Below are 23296 nucleotides of genomic sequence, written 5' to 3' on the forward strand. Positions count from 1 at the left end.
TTTTTATATTTCAAAGTTACACTAATCCATGGCTACTCATTCATGATAATATCTCCTTGGATATTTCATTTTGCTATTTTTGTAAATATGTAACATCCCTACCTTTAACTTCAAATTCTGCTTTGTTTGATACCAATAGCTTTATTTTGGCTATGTAAATTAAAGTCGTCTCTTTTTATTTTTTCACTTTCAAACTTTCTATGTAGTTTTATTTTAGAGGTACCTCTTATGTATAATATATTGCTAGGCTTTTTAGATACAATCTCACATTCCCCAGTAATAAATAGTTTAATATATAGCATATCAAGTTCATTTTTGAGTGTATATGTTACATATTTAGTGCTTCTGTACCATGTTCTTTTTTCTTTACTCTTCCTCTTTTCTTGTCCTCTAGTGAACTGAAGTATCCTGTTTTCTCCCCTTCTACTGATTCAAAGTAATGAACAATATTTTTTTTTTTCCTTTGGCCATGCCACATGGGATGGGACTACGGGATCCTAGTTTCCCAACCAGGGATCAAACCCACGCCCTCTGCACTGAAGCTCAGGGTCTTAACCACTGGATTGCCAGGGAAATCCCTGGATGGTATTTTATTATTATTTAAAATGTGTTTGGCTGCACCAGATCTTAGTTGTGACACACAGCCTCTTTAGTTGCAGCATTCAGTACCTAGTTCCCTGGCCAGAGATAAAACTGGGCCTCCTTCATGGGAGCATGGAGTCTTAACCACTGGACCACCAGGGAAGTTCCTTTGGACGGTATTTTTATTTTTAGAATAAATCTACACCCATTTTAACATTATTGTCTAATCATGTGTGAAGTTATTATCTCTAACCTCCTTCCTAATAAGATAAGGACTTGAGTAAAACCGAACTTCCTCCTAAATATTTTCATCTCGCTTGTATTCTTATTGCCTATAATGAATTCCAACTTTTATTAACAGGAAATAAAAACTGTGTTTTCATAAACAGCCAATATTAACTTAGATTTACAACATGCTTTACTAATATTCTTTACTCATCTTGGCTTTGCTCAATGGGTTTATTTTCTGTCATGCTGAGGTACATTCTTTAGTAGTTCTTTGAGCGAGGATCTGTGGGTCTGTGAATTTTTTAATTCATCACCTGTTCTTCAATGATCATTTAGCTGCACATAGAGTTCTAGCTTTATTAATCTTTTCTCTCAAGACTTTAAAGACACTATTCAATTTTTTCTCATCTATTAATTAATTTATTTATTTTAATTAATTGGAGGATAATTGCTTTACAATATTGTGATGGTTTTTGCCATACTCATCTATTCTTAAAATGTGAAGGCTACAGGACATGTCAGTGCTTCTTTGCACGCAATTTGCAAGTATATACTTCTCAGAAATGGTTTTAAGATTTTCCCTTTATATTTATAGTTGATGTTCTACAATTTCATCCCACTGCATAAGGTAGGAAGCTTTGTGATTTTTTTTTCACTCTAAAAATGTATGTTTCAATTTTGGAACATCTGAAAGCATTATCTCTTGAAAATTGCCTCTACCTTCTACCTCACACTTTGTATTTCCTGTCTCTGGAACTTCTACCAAATGTGTGGTGACGTATCTCCTTTTACAGTCCACATCTATCTCTCTGTACTGCATTCAAAGTGATTTCTTAAGGTCTGCTTTCCAATTTCTTCATCCTGTATTCATCTATTTTTAGTATCCTGCTTAACAAGTCTATTGATATTTTTGTTTCAATGCTCCTATTTTTCATTTTTAGCATTTCTATTTCGTTCTTTTTTAATCCATCAATTCTTTTCCAGGTTTGGGCAAAAAATAGTTCAGATCCTCACTTTACACTAAAATAAAATCTAGATGGCTTTATAACATTATAGAAAAAGAAATTAAAACAAAAAAAGCCATATTTGTCAAATCTCTGGATAGAGATAGATTTTCTAGATTTCAAATCCTACTGTGCTTTCTCAATATTAAAAGAAAACAGTGATAATTTGAATATGTAAACTTTAAATTTCTGAAGCTAAAAAAGTAGCATAAACAAAATTTAAAAGCACATGATAAATTAGGGGCATAGCTACAAAAAGTATGACAAAGTATTAATATCTTTAAAACTTAAAAGCCTTACAGATATTAAGAAAAACACAAATGGAAAATATAAATGGCTAATAAACATTTTCAAATTGCTTACCTATACTAATAATCAAATAAATATTGAAAAAACAAACTATCTGGCATCTACCATATTAACAAAGTATTAATATTTTGCCTCTAGTAAGAATATATGAAGCTTGTGAGCTATGTGAGCATAAGATATGACATCTGGAGGAAAAATTGCAACATAAATGAAGCACCTTGAAACTATTCTAACTTTGAATTTATGAATTTCGGCTTTTAGTAATCTAACCCAAGGAAGCAACCCAAAATACTGTGAATAAAAATTTTGCTATCTTTTTATAGCAAAGAAAAATTGGAAACAACCTATCACTACAATAAAGAGAACTATACATAACAGTTTTGCATCTGGGATTAGCAGAGGCAAACTATTATATATAGAATGGATAAACAACAAGGTCCTATTGTATAGCACAGGGAACTATGTTCAATATCCTGAAAACAATATGAAAAAGATTGTGTATATATATAAATCACTTGAAGTAAATTTTAAAAAAGAGAGGGGAACAAGTACATTGTTACATCTGTAAAATATTATTCAATCATTAAAACTCATGCTTACAAAATTTTTAACTGAATAGAAAAAAACTCATGTTATAATCTTATATAAAAATGAAGTATATAAAATTATATACATGGTATAGCCAAAGACTAGATGAAAAGTACATATCAAAGTGTTGACAGAATATACTTCTGAGTAGTAGCTGTATTGAAGATTTTTTCCACAGTATTGTATTTTTTCCACCACAAATGTTCCATAATGAACATCTATTACTTTTTATAATTTTAAAATTAATAAATTAAGAATTTTTAAAAACGCTTTCTCAAGAAACTTGAGCTCATCTTTTGTTCTTCAGTCGTCCTCACTCCTTCAAAGGGAGTCCTTTCCTCATCATTCCTGTTGGGACTGTAGGATTATTTTGGCTGGAGGCAGTGGGTCAAATTGAAAAGTACACGTTAATCGAGCGACAAAACTCAGGCCTTTGACAGCACTTCTCAAAAGCAATTTCTATTTCATGTCTGAGATGCTGAAGTTTGTTAGGAAGATTTTAGAGTGAATTGGGCCGTGGAAAATCGCTAACTTGAAATCCAATATTTTTCAAATATGGCATCTCAAGGTACACAGTTTTCTCTTAAATTTCAGGTTGTAGCCAGTGGATTCCTAACCTTAAGAATTAGCTTATTTTTATTAAAACTTATTTTTATTAAAAACTTAAAAATGACCTAATGTTTAAGGAGGTTGTGTCAGTTTGTGTCCTTCAAGAAACAGACACCAGGGCACACAGACACACAGTCCCATGTTGGGCAGAAAAGACCCAAATCTAGTCCCTCTGTTGTGCCCAGTCAGTGGCAAGGAGCAGCCTGGGAAGAGCCGGCTGTCAAAGCCAGCACTGAGGGGGACTCTGAGTGTAGCAGCTGGAGGTCGTCAGTCAGCTGTGGGAGGTGTGATTCGTGTACTTCATGGCTGCCGTAGAAATGTAAAATGTACTCTCTTCCAGAGTCTCCTTTCCACTCCCCAAATAAAAGCAAAACCAGAAAGCCTTCTCCCTAAAACAGCAACTGGTAGATTGATTGTATCTAGAGAAAACATTAAAATTTCCTTAAGCAAGATTTCAGAAGAATTCAGAACTACAGCATCTGGCACATTATGTGGACCTGTGAGTACTTGTTGCCTAAATTATGTCACTTGATCCTTTTCTTCTCAGAAAGTGTAATAACATGGCATTCTTGATTAAACCCAGATGCCCTAGATTGGACATTTCTAGTCCTTACCACAACCCGGCAACACGGACACTGTTAGATGTCTTTACAGGTAGATATGTTGAGGCTCAGAGAGGTTAAGTAGCTTGCCCAAAGTTGTAGAGCTAGTAAATGGTGTTTCTGGAATTCATACCCAGTGCCCTAGACCCAGTCTTCTTCAACTCTGGGTAATCATCAGGATCCCACCTGATGAAGATCAGGCCTCACCTCAGACCAATAAAATCACTGTTTCCAGAGGTGAGCCCAAGTGTCTGCTTTTTTTTTTTTTTAATGAAGTTTTTAAATATAGGAACTTCTGATGTTTCCAAGGTTTAGCACCACTGGTTTAATCCAACCTCTTCTCATATTGCAGATTGGGTAACTGAGTCTTAAAGAGGCAAAGTTATTACATTCCTCAGCTGAAAGAGTTGGAACCAAGGTTCAAATGCAGTTTCCTAATCCATGTTGCCCTCTGGGAGCTCACCTGAGGTTGGCTATTCTCAGAAGGCTGAGCACTGAAGAACTGGTGCTTTCGAACTGTGGCGCTGGAGAAGACTCTTGAAAGTCCCTTGGACAGCAAGAAGATCAAACCAGTCAATCCTAAGGGAAATCAACCCTGAACATTCATTGGAAGGACTGATGCTGAAGCTGAACCTCCATTACTTTGGTCAGTGATGAGAAGGGCCAATACATTGGAAAAGACCCTGATGCTGGGAAAGACTGAAGGCAGGAGGAGAAGGGGATGAGAGAGGATGATGATGGTTGAATGGCATGATTGACTCAATGGACATGAGTCTGAGCAAACTCAGGAAGATAGTGAAGGACAGGGAAGTCTGGCATGCTGCATTTCATGGAGTTGCAACGTCAGACACTACTGAGCAACAGGGCAAAGTGAAAGGACTCAGCTCATCCAACAGTCCTTGTGTGCCCCCTGGTGGGTTAAAATGGTAAAGAGCCACCACCTTGGCCACTACTTAACTGGGTAAAAGAGTGAGGAGTTCTATAAACCTTAGCATTGCCCCATCAACATGCTACATGTGGGTTTATACATGTTGGCTGTTAGTTGGTGGCACTTTACATCATCATTGTACTTAGAAGGAGGAAAACCACATCATCAACACAAAAACACAACCACTCTGGATTTGTACAGTGCCTTCCCTCTGAAGACTTGCTACATACAATGCCAACTTTGAAGTGTATAAAGTACTCCCTCATCTAAGAACTCTGGGAGAAGTTTTTTAACCTTTTAGTACCTATTATTAAGGTGGTAGAGTCTTGTGGTTCATCTCTCAGGCTTTGGAGTCAAACACACCTGAGGAAAATTCTCCCTTCACAATTATTAATTTTATAAATTTTGGTGAGCCACATGGCATCTTTCATCTTCAGTTTTACCATCTGTAAAATGGTCACTATAATGCTTAATTCATACAATTGTCATGAAGATTAAATATGTACGTAAAGTCTTGGTACTGTGTCTGCAATGTATTAACCACCCTCCACCCCTTACACTCCAGCAAAGGTTTTTGTTGCTAGAAAAGATCCCATGTTGGGTGCATTTGCGCCCAGCCTGGACAAACGCTCTCAATTAGGAAAAGCCTGTATTTGGTGCCCTCTTATAGGATCTCTGCACTGGTGTCTGTTCTCCCCTCCCTTCTTCACTGCAACCTTCTACACACTCTCTCCCTCAGGAGAAGAATTTGGACTCCAGTCTTTCCTGCATCAAAATATTTTTGCATGCTGCCATATTCTCACCCCTGGGGCATTCACACGTGAAAGGGATAGAAGATGAGGGAAAACCAGCAAAGGAAACGGAATGAGTGTCGGAGGCAGCAGGAGAGAAACCAGGAGAGTGTTACCCTAGAGGCCACGTGGAGTGACGCAAGATGGAGGAAATGACCAACGGGGTCAAATACAGTGACAGGTCAGCAAAGATGAGGACAGAGAACTGACCATCAGATTTAATAAACGGAAGTCACTGCCTCTTTGACCAAAGTGATTTTTGCTGTAATGGTTGTGAAATACTGAGTGGCATATGAAATGGGATAGTCAGTCATGGATAACTCTTGGGAAGCTGAGAATTGGAATATTTCCTGTCGGATCAATAAACAAGTATGCCACAGTCATCCGGGATTCCAGCCCTCCAGGGCACTCAGGGAGGGGAAGAGTTTCCATCTGAAGCCATCAGGCTGCAGCCACTCCCTACAGGGAGCCCTGAGGAACTCAGGATGTGAAAAACACAGGAAACTGGCCCCAGAGAGCAGAGATGCATATGAAAGGAGTGACTTCAGTGAGTCGACTCTTGCATCTTCCCATACACAGAAAAGCACCAAATTCCTTGAGATATCTTATTTCTTGAATTCTCAAAAAAATAGTTTTGATGTTCAGACTACCTGCCCTTTGTTGCAAACCTATACAACCTAACTCCTCCACCCCTCTCCTCAGAGCAACTCTCTCAGGGTCCCTTAAGATGCCGTCTCCCAGGCGTGAAGTCCTAAAAATCTCCACTGAATAAAACATACCTCCCAACTTTAGGATTGTGACTGTTTTTTACGTTGATAAAGTTTTTCTGTAGACAGGAGCAAAGAAATGACATAGGAGCTTGAGGACAAACGTTTCTTTTTTAATATGGAAGAAATAAGAATATATTTATAATGCTGATGAGTGGGAAGAATCCAGCGTGAGAGGGAAATTGATGATACAGAAGGGAGAGGGAAGAATGGTTAGAGCAGCATCCTGGATAGACCAGAGGCAAGAGAGTTAGCACACAGGTGGAGGGGTTCCCCAGGAACAGTTTGTTTACAGTAATGAGGGGAGGGGCAGGGTCTACGTGCACAGATGCCCTGAGGTGGGCAGGTGGATGGGAGTCTGTGCGATGCCTTGAGGTGGGCAGGTGGACGGGAGCCTGTGCGAGTTCTTTTCTAATGGCACCTATCGTTCAGGAAGCAACAGGAGACAAGATCACCAAGTGACAAGCTGCTACCAAGTGAAATAAAGTTCCATAAGAGAATACGCAAAATCTGAAAAAGAATACATATATATGTGTGTATATATGGTCTTCCCAGGTGGCGCTACTGGGTGGTAAAGAACCCACCTGCCAATGCAGGAGACTAAGAGACGCGGGTTCGATCCCTACATTGGGAAGATCCCCTGGAGGAGGGCATGGCAACCCACTCCACTGTTCTTGCCTGGAGAATCCCAAGGACAGAGGAGCCTGGCAGGCTACAATCCACAGGATTGCAAAGAGTCAGGCACGACTGAAGCGGCTTAGCATGCACGCATGCATACGTGTGTAAATATACATGTAAAACTGAATCACTTTGCTGTACACTTGAAACTAACACAACATTGTAAATTAACACTTCAATTTAAAAAAAGAAAGAATAAGTGAAATGTTCACTTTTGGAAATATGACTCAAAGAGTGATGGTGAGGTGGTTTAGGGGCTAAGAGTTTTTGCTGAAAATCCTTAAATAATGAAGTTCACATGAAATGTCAACTAAAATTCAAATAACAACAAACACGTATGCGATGCTCTCAATTGTCTTTATTTTGTAACAACTACTTAAACCACTCAACAAAACACTCTACAACATAATTTAAGAAAACTTCTGCAAATTTTAGGGTGGAAATTAGACCCTACCACTAAAACATCATGCAAGCACTTTTTCTGAGAGGGTATTTAACTTTGTGGTATTCTTTACAGGTGATGGTACATTTTAATTCTATACACCACAATGAGAATTCACCCTGAGCACAAAGCTCTCTAAAATAAAACAACACATGTGTACACCATGTGGCTGATTCATGCTGATGAAAGGCACAGATAAGCACAATATTGTGGAGCAATCATCCTTCAAAAAAAAAAATTTAAAAAATTAAACATCATTTCTTTTGAATCATTTCAGATTCAGTTGCTGTGGCTATTTTTTTTCCCTCAGAAGTTAAAACTACCCTCAATCTGCTTCCCGGAGCCACAGCCTTGAGCTTATAGCAGATTTGTACAAAGTATACCAAGGGCTCCTCAGAATCCTCCACCAGCGATGCCTCCTGTTCATGTCATCACAGGTAGAAGAGAGTATTGGCTAATTCCAAACTTGGTTCTTTATGAAGGCTTTGTGCCACCAGGAAGGTCAGCTTGCGTGCATACTGACAGGGAGCCGGAATACTGATTAGGCCCTAAGGAGGAAAATGTATTGATAGTAATTAAGAGGAAAACTTACTCTTCAAAGCGGCATTTTTTCCCAAGTTTTCTTCATCCACTAGTTATACGTATGTTAGAATGTGTATAAATCAGTAAGAACTCACCAACAAAGGGCAACCTTGCTCACTGGGAACTTAAATTCACTGGGCAAGATGGGGGAGCCGAGAGGGCCAGTCTGGTTTCATGACACCCGGACCTGTGAGCCACACACTTAGGGCTGACCTATGCTTCCTACAACTTGATGTTCTGAGGGGCTGAGAGCAAATCTTGGCTTTGGACCTTGACAGCAGCTGTGGAACAGAGCCATGCCTGTTGCCTTCCCACCAGATACAATATCTGAGTTGCCTTCAACTGTCTTATCTGTAACTTGGAATTAACAATACCCTGATTTCCTCCCAGACCAGTATAAAATAATGTACATAGTAAAGTCTTTGAGAAATTATCAATGCTAATGAATTCTAATAGTTACTGGTATTTTATGTCTATGATAGACCGGGTTTCATCCAGTGTGGACTAAGAAGTCATCCATCCATCCATTCATTCATCCCTCCTTTGTGGAAACTCAGGCATTGTGCCAAAGGTGAATTGGGTGACAACTTCCGGGTGGGCACCCTGAGTTCTACTCTGCAACTAAGTACAGAGCTGTCACTCACCATCCAGTTGTAGTACAGGTGACACAGTTTGAATGTGAGTCTCTGCATGTGGTCGGGCTTCAGGCCATTGTCATCATAAATGACGTTGTAGTAGGTGGGATTAACGGTTCCCCGACAGGCCACCTGGCTGATCAAGTAAAAGTCATACCTGAGGGGAAAGGAAGGATTGTGAGAAAGAAGGCATACAGAACAGGGCCAAACTTGACCACACACGTTCAAATCTTTGTTAAAAATAGATTTTCTAACAGACTTGCCATTCCGGCCGTGTTGCTTCCGAGTCCACGACAGTGCCAAGTGGTGGGTTCTGCAGAGTTCGGCCGGTTTCCGCCAAGAATCGTGGCATGCCCCTCTTCCTGACCACAATCACTGACAGTTTGGGGCTTATAAACCAGAGAGGCAAAGTAAAAAATAATAGTAATAATAATAAGAAGAAGATGAAGAGAACTAAAACCAAGCCATGCAGCCTTTTCTATTTATTTATATATTTCTGGTAATATTAAAATGAAATAATTCATTCACAAAATGCTGCAAAACAAAGAAAATTAAAATTACCCCTAACTTCCCCTCCTCCCTGAAATATAAACAATCTTTAAATTAAGGATCATCTTCATTTGTTGCAGAAGTGTGGTATGTCCAATCACTTGACCAATTTCCATCACTGAAAGGGGATGGGGAAGAATGGTTCATGGGACAATAAATTACAATTAGCACTTCTAAAGGAAGCATTTATAGAATTATACATGGAGACAAGATTCTTTTTTCCATTAGCAATCATCTCCCTGTTTCACCTTCACTCTTATTCTCGATTTCTCAATAAAAAATGGAAAACTAGAAGCTCTCCTTACTCCTCCAGTCATTGCTTCTGAATGCTGCAAAACACATGCCTGGGAGGGTGGATGGACAGACCATATACACACTGGGGTCAAATGCTGAATGACCAGGTGTTAAGTGTTAATAGATAAAATCTAAATATTCGCCGCTGGTAGCTCAGCGGTAAAGAATCCACCTGCAATGCAAGCAACTTAGGTTCAATCCCTAAACTGGGAAGATTTCCTGGAAAAGTAAATGGCAACCCACTGCAGTATTCTTGCGTGTGAAATCCCAGAGACAGAGAAGCCTGGTGAGCTACAGCCCATGGAGTTTCAAAAGAGTCAGACATGACTGGGCGACTAAACAACACAAAATATTTGCCACTAGGGGAGAAACGTCCAGATCACTGAAAATTCACTTTAAGCACTTTATCTTAAAAATACTTTATTAATGTTTTCAATCTCGAAACTTTTTAATAGTTGATGTCATTGTGCAGGAGAATTAACTCTTTAGCATTGTCAGCTGCTAAAATGTATCCTGCGATTCCCAAATTGCATGTTGGTGACTCTTGGGTCAGTTAGATTGACCCAATGCAAACCACTTCAGTGTTCTTGCCTTGAGAACTCCATGAACAGAATGAAAAGGCAAAAAGATAGGCACTGAAAGATGAACTCCCTAGGTCGGTAGGTGCCCAATGTGCTACTGGAGATCAGTGGAGAAATAACTCCAGAAGGAATGAAGAGATGGAGTCAAAGCAAAAACAGTGCCCAGCTGTGGATGAGACTGGTGGTGAAAGTAAAGCCCGATGCTGTAAAGAACAATATTGCATAGGAACCTGGAGTGTTAGGTCCATGAATCAAGGTAAATTGGAAGTGGTCAAACAGGGGATGGCAAGAGCGAACATTTAAATTTTAGGAATTAGTGAACTAAAATGGACTGGGATGGTTGAATTTAATTCAGATGACCATTATATCTACTACTGTGGGCAAGAATTCCTTAGAAGAAATGGAGTAGCCCTCAGGGTCAACAAAAGAGCCCGAAAGGCAGTACTTTGGTGCAATCTCAAAAATGACAGAATGATCTCTGTTTCCAAGGCAAACCATTCAATATCACAGTAATCCAAGTCTATGCCCCAAATACTAATGCCAAAGAAGTTGAAGATGAATGGTTCTATGAAGACCTACAGGACCTTCTAGAACTAACGAAAAAAAGTGACCAAAATGATGTCCTTTTCATCATAGGGGACTAGAATGCAAAAGTAGGAAGTGATGAGTTACCTGGAGTAACAGACAAGTTTGTCCTTGGAGTACAAAATGAAGCAGGGCAAAAGTTAACAGAGTTTTGCCATGAGAACACACCGGTCATAGCAAACACCCTCTTCCAACAACACAAGAGAAGACTCGATACGTGGACATCACCAGGTAGTCAATATTGAGATCAGATTGATTATATTCTTTGCAGCTAAAGATGAAGAAGCTCTATACAGTCAGCAAAAACAAGACCAACAGCTGACTGTTGCTCAGATCGTGAACTCCTTATTGCCAAATTCAGACTTAACTTGCAGAGTAGGGAAAACCACTAGACCATTCAGGTATGACGTAAATCAATTCCCTTATGATTATACAGTGCAGGAGACAAATACATTCAAGAGATTAGATCTCACAGAGTGGCTGAAGAACTATGGATGGAGGTTTGTGACATTGTACAAGAGGCAGTGATTAAGACCATCCCCAAGAAAAAGAAATGCAAAAAGGCAAAATGCTTGTCTGAAGAGGCCTTACAAGTAGCTGAGAAAAGAAGAGACACTGAAATCAAGGGAGAAAAGGAAAGATGCATCAATCTGAATGCAGAGTTCCAAAGAACAGCAAGGAGAGATAAGAAAGGCTTCCTCAGTGATCAATGCAAAGAAATAAAGGAAAACAGTAGAATGGGAAAGACTAGAGATCTCTTCAAGAAAATTAGAGGGAACATTTCATGCAAAGATGGGCACAATAAAGGACAGAAACAGTATGGACCTCACAGAAACAGAAGATATTAAAAGGTGGCAAGAATACACAGAAGAACTATACAAAAAAGGATCTTAATGACCCAGATAACCAGGATGGTGTGATCACTCACCTAGAACCAGACATCCTGGAGTCCGAAATTAAGTGGCCTGAGGAAACATCACTACGAACAAAGCTAGTGGAGGTGATGGAATCCCAGTTGAGCTATTTCAAATCCTAAAAGATGATGCTGTGAAAGTGCTGCACTCAACATGCCAGCAAGTTCAGAAAACTCAGCAGTGGCCACAGGACTGGAAAAGATCAGTTTTCATTCCAATCCCAAAGAAAGGCAATGCCAAAGAATGCTCAAACTACCACAAATTGCACTCATTTCACATACCAGGAAAGTAATGTTCAAAATTCCCCAAGCCAAGCTTCAACAGTATGTGAACCAAGAAATTCCAGACGTTTAAGCTGGATTTAGAAAAGGCAGAGGAACCAGAGATCAAATTGCCAACATGTATTGGGTCATAGAAAAGCAAGAGAGTCCCAGAAAAATACCTACTTCTGCTTTATTGACTATGCCAAAGCCTTTGACTGTGTGGATCACAACAAACTGTGGAAAATTCTTCAAGAGATGGGAATACCAGACCAGCTGATCTGCCTCCTGAGAAATTTGTATGCAGGTCAGGAAGCAACTGTTAGAACCGGACATGGAACAATGGACTGGTTCCAAATTTGGACAGGAGTACGTCAAGGCTGTGTATTGTCATCCTGCTTATCTAACTTATATGCAGAGTACATCAAGAGAAATGCTGGGCTGGATGAAGCACAAGCTCGAATCAAGATTGCTGGGAGAAATATCAACAACCTCAGATATGCAGATGACACCACCGTTACGGCAGAAAGTGAAGTGGAACTGAAGAGTCTCTTGATGAAAGTGAAAGAGGAGAGTGAAAACCTGGCTTAAAATTCAACATTCGAAGAACGAAGATCATGGCATCTTGTCCCATCACTTGATGGCAAATGGATGGGGAAACAATGCTAATAGTAACAGACTTTATTTTCTTGAGCTCCAAAATCACTGCAGATGGTGACTGCAGCCATGAAATTAAAAGACACGTGCTGCTTGGAAGAAAAGCTATGACCAACCTAGACAGCATATTAAAAAACAGAGGTACCACTTTGCCGACAAAGGTCTGTCTAGTCAAAGCTACAGTTTTTCCAGTGGTCATGTACAGATGTGAGAGCTGGACTATAAAGAAAGCTGAGTGCCAAAGAATTGATGTTTTTGAACTGTGGTGTTGGAGAAGACTCTTGAGAGTCCCTTGGACTGCAAGAAGGCCCAACCAGTCCATCCTAAAGGAGATCAGTCCTGGGTGTTCACTGGAAGGACTGATTTTGAAGCTGAAACTCCAATACTTTGGGCACTTGATGCGAAGAGCTGACTCATTTGAAAAGACCCTGATGTTGGGAAAGACTGAGGGCAGGAGAAGAAGGGGACGACAGAGGATGAGATGGTTGGATGGCGTCACCAACTCAATGGACGTGGGTTTGGGTGGACTCTGGGAGTTGGAGATGGACAGGGAGGCCTGGTGTGCTGCAGTTCATGGGGTCGCAAAGAGTCGGACATGACTGAGTGACTGAACTGAACTGAACTGAAGGCTGAGTGCTGAAGAATTGCTTTTGAACTTTGGTGTTGGAGAAGACTCTTGAGAGTTCCTTGGACTGCAAGGAGATCCAACCAGTCCATCCTAAAGGAAATCAGTCCTGAATATTCATTGGAAGGACTGATGCTGAAGCTGAAACTTCAGTACTTTGGCCACCTGATGCGAAGAACTGACTCACTGGAAAAGACCCTGATGGTGAGAAAGATGGAAGGCAGGAGGAGAAGGGGACGACAGAGGATGAGATGGCTGGATGGCATCACAGGTTTGATGGACATGAGTTTGAGCAAGCTCCGGGAGTTGGTGATGGACAGGGAGGCCTGGTGCGCTCCAGGCCATTGGGTCACAAAGAGTCACACACGACGGAGCGACTGAACAGAACAGAACTGAAGTGACCCAAGGTCAGTGGGGAATGAGAAAGTTTGGCTCTGATAGCTTGGATGCAGCTAAAGGTGGTTTTGCCACTGAGCTATGATGCTCTCCCTCCTCTCTGAGGGTCACTGATGAGGTCAAGGTTTGGCTCCTTTGAGCCTCGACAGTAGTGATAACGGTATAACCCTACAGAGGAGAGGGAGTGCTGCACACAACTTGGAACATAATGTTTTCTGAGGATTTTAAGAAGCCATCTTAAGGTCATAATCCTCCTTCATTTTTCCGGTTCTAACATTTTTCTTGCACTTCCCACTGGATATAATCATGGAGGAAAATGGACCAAGACATCGAATCTAGAAATCTGACAGTAGAGGAAGGTTCTTGGTGTTTAGCACGATCTGATTTCCAAATGCAGCCTAGTTTTCACAGCACCCACAGCGCTCTCAGCATCTTTCACACACCTGAGCTGCAGATTACTGTCTGCATGTCAGAGCCTTTCACCCTGTGTGTTGACCTGGGCCTCGAATTTGAAACCAGGGCTTGTTTTTTTCCCCCAGCATGTTGATATGTATGAAGCATCTTTAGCTGCCAGCAGCCCTGCAGGCTTCCTGCTGAATCTCAGTGTCAGCTGCTCTGCAGATTCCTGCCTTCTTCTGGTACCCCCACTCAGGGCCCCCAAAAGCTCACAGCACCCAGACGATTTACATAAGACCATCCCAACCACCCTCCAATCTAGGGGTGGTTGTACTCGCATAAAGCAGAAATGGAGCAAAACTTAACTGCATGAAAAATAAAAGAGACAGATGCACATAATAATTTCAATAGTTATGATGAATATGCTAGAATTGGAAGTGGGAAAAGAATACTCATTTGATACCTGGTATTTGAACTTGCTTCGGTCACACTGCTCAGCAGTTGTGGAACTTCATAGTCAACGAGTGTCTTGAGCTGACCATCGCCGACACCGTCACGGTACACAATTATCCGTGCTGGCAAACTGTGGTTATGGTTATACCACCTGTCCAGTGCCCCTGCAGGATTTGATGTCAGTAAAAAAAGGATGACTTGTCCGATGCCAACAAAGAATAACATTCCCATATATTTCAATGTTTAAATAGCTTGCTATTTCAGACCACAGTGATATAGGGTAATATCTAATTTGGGTTGTATCTGTAATAATATAAAATTGGATAACTTTCTGGAACATTGCTGCATTTCTGCTATTTAAGGAATCATAATGGCTTCTGTGGCATAATATATACTCAAACTCAGTATATCTCTTTAGTAAAATTTTAATATCTAAGCAATAAATTAAAATTTAATTTATGCAATAGACATACAAATTCCCCCAAACCAAATTAATACTAATTTAGTTTCTTTAAATCTTTAAATCCTCTCAATAAGGAAAGACTGGATAATATTATGTAATTTTCTTCTCTAATGAGCATAAATATGAAAACATAGGGAAAAGACTTGGCTGCTCCTGTAAAAAACATCTCTTCACACTGACTCACCCATAAGTCTTACCAACAATATGAACTATGAAAAATTTCCACTCACTTTAAGAAACTGCCTGAAGAGTAGAGACCAGACAGTAATTCCTACCCAACAGAAACTTTTTGTAACTACTGCTAAAAAAATGACCAGGTTTTGAAGTGAAGGGAAAGTAATATGATAAAATATTTCTTTTCCTGCATATATGGCACCATTGTGTTAGGAGAGTTTATGGTCCCAGAGATTCATTTTGGTTTGATAGAAGATGACCATATGTGTAAGTCCACTACCAGTAGGTATCAGCAAATCCACCTTTTTGGGAAACAAATATTTACAACCCCTCAGAGTTTATAGTAGTGATGGTGCAGATTGGGGGCAGGGGGAAATGAACAGATCACATTGCTAGGCAGTGGCCAAGCCAGTTTTGGACCTGGGCTGGAAAAGATATGGGAACCCCAGGTCCCTCCTTCCACTGCGTCCCTCTGTGAGGAGGACACCCTCCCCATCTGCTGTCTTCCCCGTTTTCTCCTCCTGTGCCCACCTGACCTGCCGGCACTCCCACCCCAGCACCCCAGGCTTCTCTCCTGCTTCTAGACCTGGTCTGACATAATCCTTGTTCCTCCAGGCTAAGTTTCTTTTGGCCTTCAAACTGCTTGCCAGAGCCACCAGCAGCTACAAACCTTCTTTTCTCCTGGCTTTCAGTTTATCACACAGAGACACAAATGTAAACTCTTCAGAGCCTATCTGTCAGCCTGAGTCAGGCCGCAGCTTTGGGGTCTCCAACTAGGTGCCAATTGACTCAGGGAGGCTTAAGGAGTCTGTTTCCACCTGTCTGATCTGCTAGAAGCTTACGGACTTTGGGTCTGAAGGAGCAGTCCTTGGAGCCCACCCCCACTGCTACGAGTTTAGTACCGATCATGAACACTTTTAAGCAGTCTGCAACATGAGCTGTTGTTCTCTGAAGGATACAGCGGGAAAACCACCTAAAATAAGCAAAGAACCAAAGTAAAGTTCACCTTTTAAAGTTCTGCTACAAACATGCGTAAGTATTAAATTAAGACGTAGACATTATAACTAAATCACTGTTCATAACTTTGTATACACTATATGATCACTATTATATTAAAATGCTCTCCCTCATCCCACTCCCACTCAGTAAAATTTACTGATACTAGAAACTAAAGCACAGTGCTAGCATCAGATGTCTCTGGGTTCAAGTCTTGGTTGGCAAACTCATCCCGTGTGTGACTTTATTATGTGAACCTAAGCCTCAGTTTCCTCATTTGAGCCAAGGAAATTTACACAATAGAAATGTAGTTAGTGGGTTCCCCATGTAGCTCAGTGGTAAAGAATCTGCCTGCCAATGCTGGACCACAGAAGACTTGGGTTCAATCCCTGAGTCAGAAGATACCCTGGAGGAGGAAATGGCAACCTACTGGAAAATCCCGTGAACAGAGGAGCCTGGCAGGCTATCGTCCATGGGGTTGCAAAGAGTCAGACATGACTAAAGTGACTTAGCATGCAAAGTATTTAGTATCTCATAGGGTTGTTATAAAAATGAAATTAGATAAAATATGCAAAGTACTTAGCTCAGCACTTGTTACATAATAAGCACTGATAAATACAGGCCACTACACTGTTATAAAGAAGTGTATTAGTTTAGCAGTAGACCTTCCACTTTCAAATTATTCAAAGATTTCTCGAGTATAAACTTCATTTCTATAGGTAAGCTTTGGAGAATTGAAATCTTAACATGATTAACTTAATGTAGACTTCAGAATCAAGTTCTCTTGCTAAAATTATTAATTAAAAGCACTTGTAAAATGAAGATCATGACTTAGTGATACATAATATCTCCATTACTTTAGTTCTCTAAAAGGGTGCAATAGTCATGATGCAATTAGAAATGCTGCTAAGAAGCCAGAAGTCCCTTCTGTGTTTGATTAAGGAAGTGACACACAGAACAGGGATCTCACACAACCTGGATGGACACTGGAGGCGTGCAAACTGCTGCTTCGTCTGCTTCCCACAATCCCAAATATACACCTGATTACAAACTGAATGGAGTAAATCAAAGAACTTAATTCTAGGAAGGAAACCTGTTGCAAACAGTCTCAAAACACATTGTTTAGTTATAAATATTGAAACAATTCTAAGAACTACAATTTAATATCTACTATGAGTCAATGTTTAATGTGTTATCCCTCATCCTGCCTATGTTTGCTCTTTTTTTAAAGATGATACATTTTATTTTTTATTTATTTGTTTATTTTTGGCTGTGTGTCTCAGCATATGGGATCTCAGTCCCCCAACAAGGGATCAAACCGACGTCCCCTGCAGTGAAAGAGGAGAATCTCAACCACTGGACCACCAGGGAAGTCCCCTGCCTATGTTTTTAAAAGCTGTATAAATAAACAACCAACACATGAAGTTTCTGTGACTACTAAAAATATTAACAAGCATGTCTTGAACATTTACACAGAATAGATAAGTTGAAGATCAGGATATAAATCCAGGCAACCTGATTCTCAACTGCTTGACATCATGAACGTAAACTTCCTAGTACAGAGCATATAAGAAATAGCCTGTCCTAATGAATGTATAAAAATAGTTTTTTATTGAAGCTAAATTTTACCCTAATATTACCCATCACATTTATATATGTGAGTGTAATTTGTGACCATAAGTGTTCATATTTTAAAAATGAGTGAAGAATACAAACTATTCCTTGCTGTATAGCCTTTAGTTAAATAGGAAGTAAAACTTTAAACAGCTGAAGACTATGTTAGGGTAATTTTAAAAGTACCTGGTGATTCTGGAGTTAATACTGGCCACAAATCCAACCACCACCGTTCCCTGGCTGAATGCATCTTTACAGACACTGATACCAACCACCATCAGGGACTTTAACTGTAAAATTAGATTTTTCATGATTTAATGGAACGAGATATTATTTTCCCAAGCAATGACTTAATATGCAGTTTTTAAAAGACTCTCCATAGTTGTGAAATTATTTAAATTAAACTCTGCGCCAGGGAGATGAAGGTCCAGATGAGGCAGATTATTAAACCAGAGCCCAGGGAAACCTGAAGACAGAGGGAGGAGTATAGTACATACTCTGATTAAGAGACACACGGTCATCCAAAACGGCCACGAACCACTGTGGGGGTGGGGGGGACAAGGGCCCTCAGAGGCTCAAGGGTTCCGGTAAAGCGGTTGGTCCATTTATCCCTTGCCTCAGGGCTGAAGGAATCTGAGGGGAAATTCCATTCCCCATTCTTTAGCTCTCCAAGGAATCCTCCCTTGTCTGCATGCCTCCAGGAGGAGCAGCTGGGGGTAACCTGTATATCCTGATTAAGGGAACAGGCAATGGGCTCTCATTTCTGAGGCTCCTCGCTTCCTTCCACGGTGCCCATAGCTCAGGAAAGAGAATAGGATTTTTTCAGTTCCCAACACAAACTGGAGGTTTACATCACAGGCTCTGCTATTTCCTCAAGCTCTCGGAGTATGGCAGGGAGGGGTTCCATCCAGGGTGCAAGGGTCCTCTGCAAGGTAGGACCCTGCTGAAAGCAGGGAAGGGCAGGGGCCATAGAACCCAGATTTTTAAATGATGGCTCCAAATCAAGTCCCTCCAAGTCGATGCCAAACTAGATTCTCTTCCGTGAAATATTCTGTTACCAGCTTCACTAAAGCTCCACGGGAACGGGGGCCACAACTCACCCTCCAGACCTTCCCAGTGGCTGGTGTATAATGGAACCCAGAGCAGACAAACAGATAAACGACAAACCGACCCAGTAAACAAACAGTGCAAATATTTCTAGAACCACATGAAAATATCTCCTACTTGGATTCACTTTTTAAAATTCATAACTGATTGGTGACTAAAAGGAAAAGAGAGGCAGCTCCTCACCGGGATCTCCACCGCCCAGAGCTCACCCCCGAGTTTACAGATCATTTGCACGGCAATCTTGGTGGTGACACTCAGCATCATCCCCTGCTTATTCAACGTCTGAGCAAGCACACACTGGCTGGGCACCGGGCAGTCGGAGCTCAGATATTTTTTAATGGAATCATAATAGCCCGTCTGACTAGAAGGCAGAATACACATCACCTAAAAACAAAAGGCAGCAACAACAAAAAGAAGAAGGTCAATTTACTTACGTTGAGAGGATGCTTTAAAAAACAATGAATTTCCAAAAGTCTTTCGCCCTTACAAGCAGCAAACAGCACACCTACAATTCTTCTCTTGAATGGTCTTTAAAGAGAAGACAATGAATCGAAGCCTTCTGAAATGCCTTCTCATCAGCCATCCGCTCTGCAAAGTCTCCCTCCAATCCTACCACCTCCTTGGGCTCTTCCTTCCTCTTTGCTTCTCTCCTGATTTGATCTGGTCAGTTTCCTCAAATTCCCTTCCAACTTAGCTTTTTCTCCAGTTACCTCTCTTCTTTGCAGTGACCCTTCCCTGGGGCTCTCTAGCTCCCCACTACCCTTCCCAGCTGCATCCACAGATAAGCAAAGTGGAGAGTTAGCTTAATTGTTGTCTTTTTCCCATTAGGCACTGGACATCCAAAATTAAAGAAAAAACAACATCTTTTTTTGTTTGCTTACTTGGACTAGAGTGTAGGCTATGACGGGAGGGAAAATAAGGAGAAAGAAGCTTCAGGTGCCCTGGTAAATTCCAGTCTTCTCTGTTACTGCCTCCACTTCCCATGAGGTATTTCCCTCACAGAAGGACCTCTCCTGGCCTAACTCCGTCTCCTTTCTATCTTTTATTCTCTACTTTCAACCACCACCCCAAATTATAGAAAAGATAGGCACTGTCATAATCAACAGAAAACAAATACAGTGACTTTTTTCACCTATAGAATTGTTCCAAATCATAACATCAAAAGCTAAAATTATTTACACTTAAGCATATAAAGCAGAAGAAAATATTTTTAAAGTACCAGAAAAATTATCTTAGGGGCCTTCCTGCCTTGCATCCCGTGAATTTGGGGCTAAGCAAGGAGTGGCCCGATGGGAACCAGGACCATAACAAGGTGGGAGCCAAGTGAGGCTGGTTACACACCAGGGATGAAGAAGTAAGGAAGTATGTGGAGGATAATAAGGGCCATATTTCTCACTCTCAGAGATAAGGGGTACAGATATGGAAAGGGAGAACCAGCTCCTGTGGCACTGGGTTGCAACTGGGGACCTGAACACATTTTCCATACTTAAAATTTTGATAAAATATGTTAATATATACATAGATACATGCAGCAATAAAATAGATGCAAGTGTGCATGTATATATATGCACACCCACGCGGCAGTGGTAGTTTAGTCACTAAGTCATGTCCAACTCTTGTGACCCCCACAGACTAGCCCACCAGGTTCCTTTGTCCATTGGATTTCCCAGGCAAGAATACTGGAGTGGATTGCCTTTTCCTTCTCCAGGAGATCTCCACTCAGGGACTGAACCCATGTTTTCTGCACTGCAGGCAAACTTTTCACCACTGAGCCAACAGGGAAGCCCATGCACACACACATTTACACATATTTCCTAGCTTCGCTCATTGGGAAAGCCTAGGAGCTGTGTCATCCCAGTAGCAAATAAGCACACTCAGTGCCCAGGTCTTGGTTTGTGATACTGATCTCTTCCAAAAGGAATCAGGGCTCATTGGAGAAATATATGACTCCAGAGTTGGGCAGCAAAACTTAAATTAACCTGGACTATCTTATTGTGCCAGATGGTAAGGAAGTGTTCCAAGAAAGATAAGAACATGCCAAAAAGACACAGAAGCCATCTTAAATGGAGGTCCTCCTGGCAAAACCAAGGACAATTTGGACATGGGGACTCAAAAACTCAGACACGACTGAGCAACTGACCACACACACATATGTGGTAGGAATGGATTCAGACAAGAATTATCAACAGATTCTAACACTAGTTGGAGAAGGAAACGGCAACCCACTCCAGTACTCTTGCCTAGAGAATTCTAGGACAGAGGAGCCTGGTGGGCTGCTGTCCATAGGGATGCATAGAGTCGGACACAACTGAAGTGACTTAGCATGCATGCATGCATTGGAGTAGGAAATGGCAACCCACTCCAGTGTTCTTGCCTGGAGAATCCCAGGGACGGTGGAGCCTGGTGGGCTGCCATCTATGGGGTCGCACAGAGTTGGACACGACTGAAGCGATTTAGCAGCAGCAGCAGCTAACACTAGTGGGTGAAGTTTGATGAGGAACAGGATATTTACATAGTCTCAAAGTATCTCCCTACCAAAAAAACCCTAATTACCAACAAGTGTAACTTTATAAAGAAGCTTGACAGAAACCACCCTAATAATGGAGTACCCCCTGGAAAGAACACAGAATCATTCCTGTGATATTGTTGCCAAAAGTGCATAAACTGAATTTAATGATAAACAAACATTAGACAAACCCAAATTGAGAGACACTGTATAAAATAACTGGTCTATTATACTCTTAAAAACTGGAAGGCAATCTTGAGAAAGAAGAATGGAACTGGAGGAATCAACCTGCCTGACTTCAGGCTCTACTACAAAGCCACAGTCATCAAGACAGTATGGTACTGGCACAAAGATAGAAATATAGATCAATGGAACAAAATAGAAAGCCCAGAGATAAATCCACGCACCTATGGACACCTTATCTTCGACAAAGGAGGCAAGAATATACAATGGAGAAAAGACAATCTCTTTAACAAGTGGTGCTGGGAAAACTGGTCAACCACTTGTAAAACAATGAAACTAGAACACTTTCTAACACCATACACAAAAATAAACTCAAAATGGATTAAAGATGTAAACGTAAGACCAGAAACTACAAAACTCCTAGAGGAAAACATAGGCAAAACACTCTCTGACATAAACCACAGCAGGATCCTCCATGACCCACCTCCCAGAATATTGGAAATAAAAGCAAAAATAAACAAATGGGACCTAATTAAAATTAAAAGCTTTTGCACAACAAAGGAAACTATAAGCAAGGTGAAAAGACAGCCTTCAGAATGGGAGAAAATAATAGCAAACGAAGCAACAGACAAACAATTAATCTCAAAAATATACAAGCAACTCCTGCAGCTGAATTCCAGAAAAATAAATGACCCAATCAAAAAATGGGCCAAAGAACTAAACAGACATTTCTCCAAAGAAGACATATAGATGGCTAACAAACACATGAAAAGATGCTCAACATCACTCATTATTAGCGAAATGCAAATCAAAACCACAATGAGGTACCATTTCACACCAGTCAGAATGGCTGCTATCCAAAAGTCTACAAGCAATAAATGCTGGAGAGGGTGTGGAGAAAAGGGAACCCTCTTACACTGTTGGTGGGAATGCAAACTAGTACAGCCACTATGGAGAACAGTATGGAGATTCCTTAAAAAACTGGGACTAGAACTGCCATATGACCCAGCAATATCCCACTGCTGGGCATACACACCGAGGAAACCAGAATTGAAAGAGACGCGTGTAACCCAATGTTCATCGCAGCACTGTTTACAATAGCCAGGACATGGAAGCAACCTAGATGTCCATCAGCAGACGAATGGATAAGGAAGCTGTGGTACATATACACAATGGAATATTACTCAGCCATTAAAAAGAACACATTTGAATCAGTTCTACTGAGATGGATGAAACTGGAGCCCATTATACAGAGTGAAGTAAGCCAGAAAGAAAAACACCAATACAGTATACTAATGCATATATATGGAATTTGAAAGATGGTAACGATAACCCTATATGCAAGACAGAATAAGAGACACAGATGCATAGAACAGTCTTATGGACTCTGAGGGAGAAGGTGAGGGTGGGACGTTCTGAGAGAATAGCATTGAAACATGTACATTATCATATGTGAAACAGAACACCATTCCATGTTCGATGCATGAGAAAAATGCTCAGGGCTGGGGCAATGGGATGACCCAGAGGGATGGGACGGGGAGGGAGGTGGGAGGGGGGTTCAGGATGGGGAACACATGTAAACCCATGGCTGATTCATGTCAATGTATGGCAAAAACCACTACAATATTGTAAAGTAATTAGCCCCCAACTAAAATAAATAAATTTATTTAAAAAAGAAAGAAAGAAAGAAAGAAAAAAACTGGAAGGTCATCCAAGTCAACGGGAACTATGAAACTGTTATAAACTGAAGGAGCGATTAAAGAGACAAGGCAGCTAAATGCAATATGTTAGATCTTTT

At 40.8% G+C, this 23296-nt stretch overlaps 1 protein-coding gene across 7 annotated transcripts in view; it reads right to left on the reverse strand.

Annotated features, from left to right (window-relative positions):
- Positions 1-7424: 7424 nt before the first annotated feature.
- PIWIL4 (piwi like RNA-mediated gene silencing 4) overlaps positions 7425-23296 on the reverse strand; it is a 75540-nt gene continuing 59668 nt past the window's right edge. For 4 of the 7 annotated variants that reach the window (XM_081543213.1, XM_081543210.1, XM_081543211.1 and 1 more), the window contains exons 14-20: positions 18993-19193; positions 17889-17992; positions 15995-16065; positions 14466-14619; positions 9009-9134; positions 8755-8902; positions 7425-8076 (exon numbers count right to left, since the gene is read on the reverse strand). In XM_081543213.1, coding sequence (XP_081399339.1) covers positions 7960-8076; positions 8755-8902; positions 9009-9134; positions 14466-14619; positions 15995-16065; positions 17889-17992; positions 18993-19193 — 921 coding nt within the window. In that variant the 3' untranslated portion in view covers positions 7425-7959. Of the gene's footprint in view, positions 8077-8754; positions 8903-9004; positions 9135-14465; positions 14620-15994; positions 16066-17888; positions 17993-18992; positions 19194-23296 lie in introns of all 7 variants that reach the window. The other 3 variants (XR_014069172.1, XR_014069169.1, XR_014069170.1) reach the window with 1 other exon arrangement.

Source organism: Giraffa tippelskirchi, chromosome 11, assembly GCF_054371585.1.
Source record: "Giraffa tippelskirchi isolate mGirTip1 chromosome 11, T2T-mGirTip1v1.2.pri, whole genome shotgun sequence".
Classification (NCBI taxonomy): domain Eukaryota; kingdom Metazoa; phylum Chordata; class Mammalia; order Artiodactyla; family Giraffidae; genus Giraffa; species Giraffa tippelskirchi.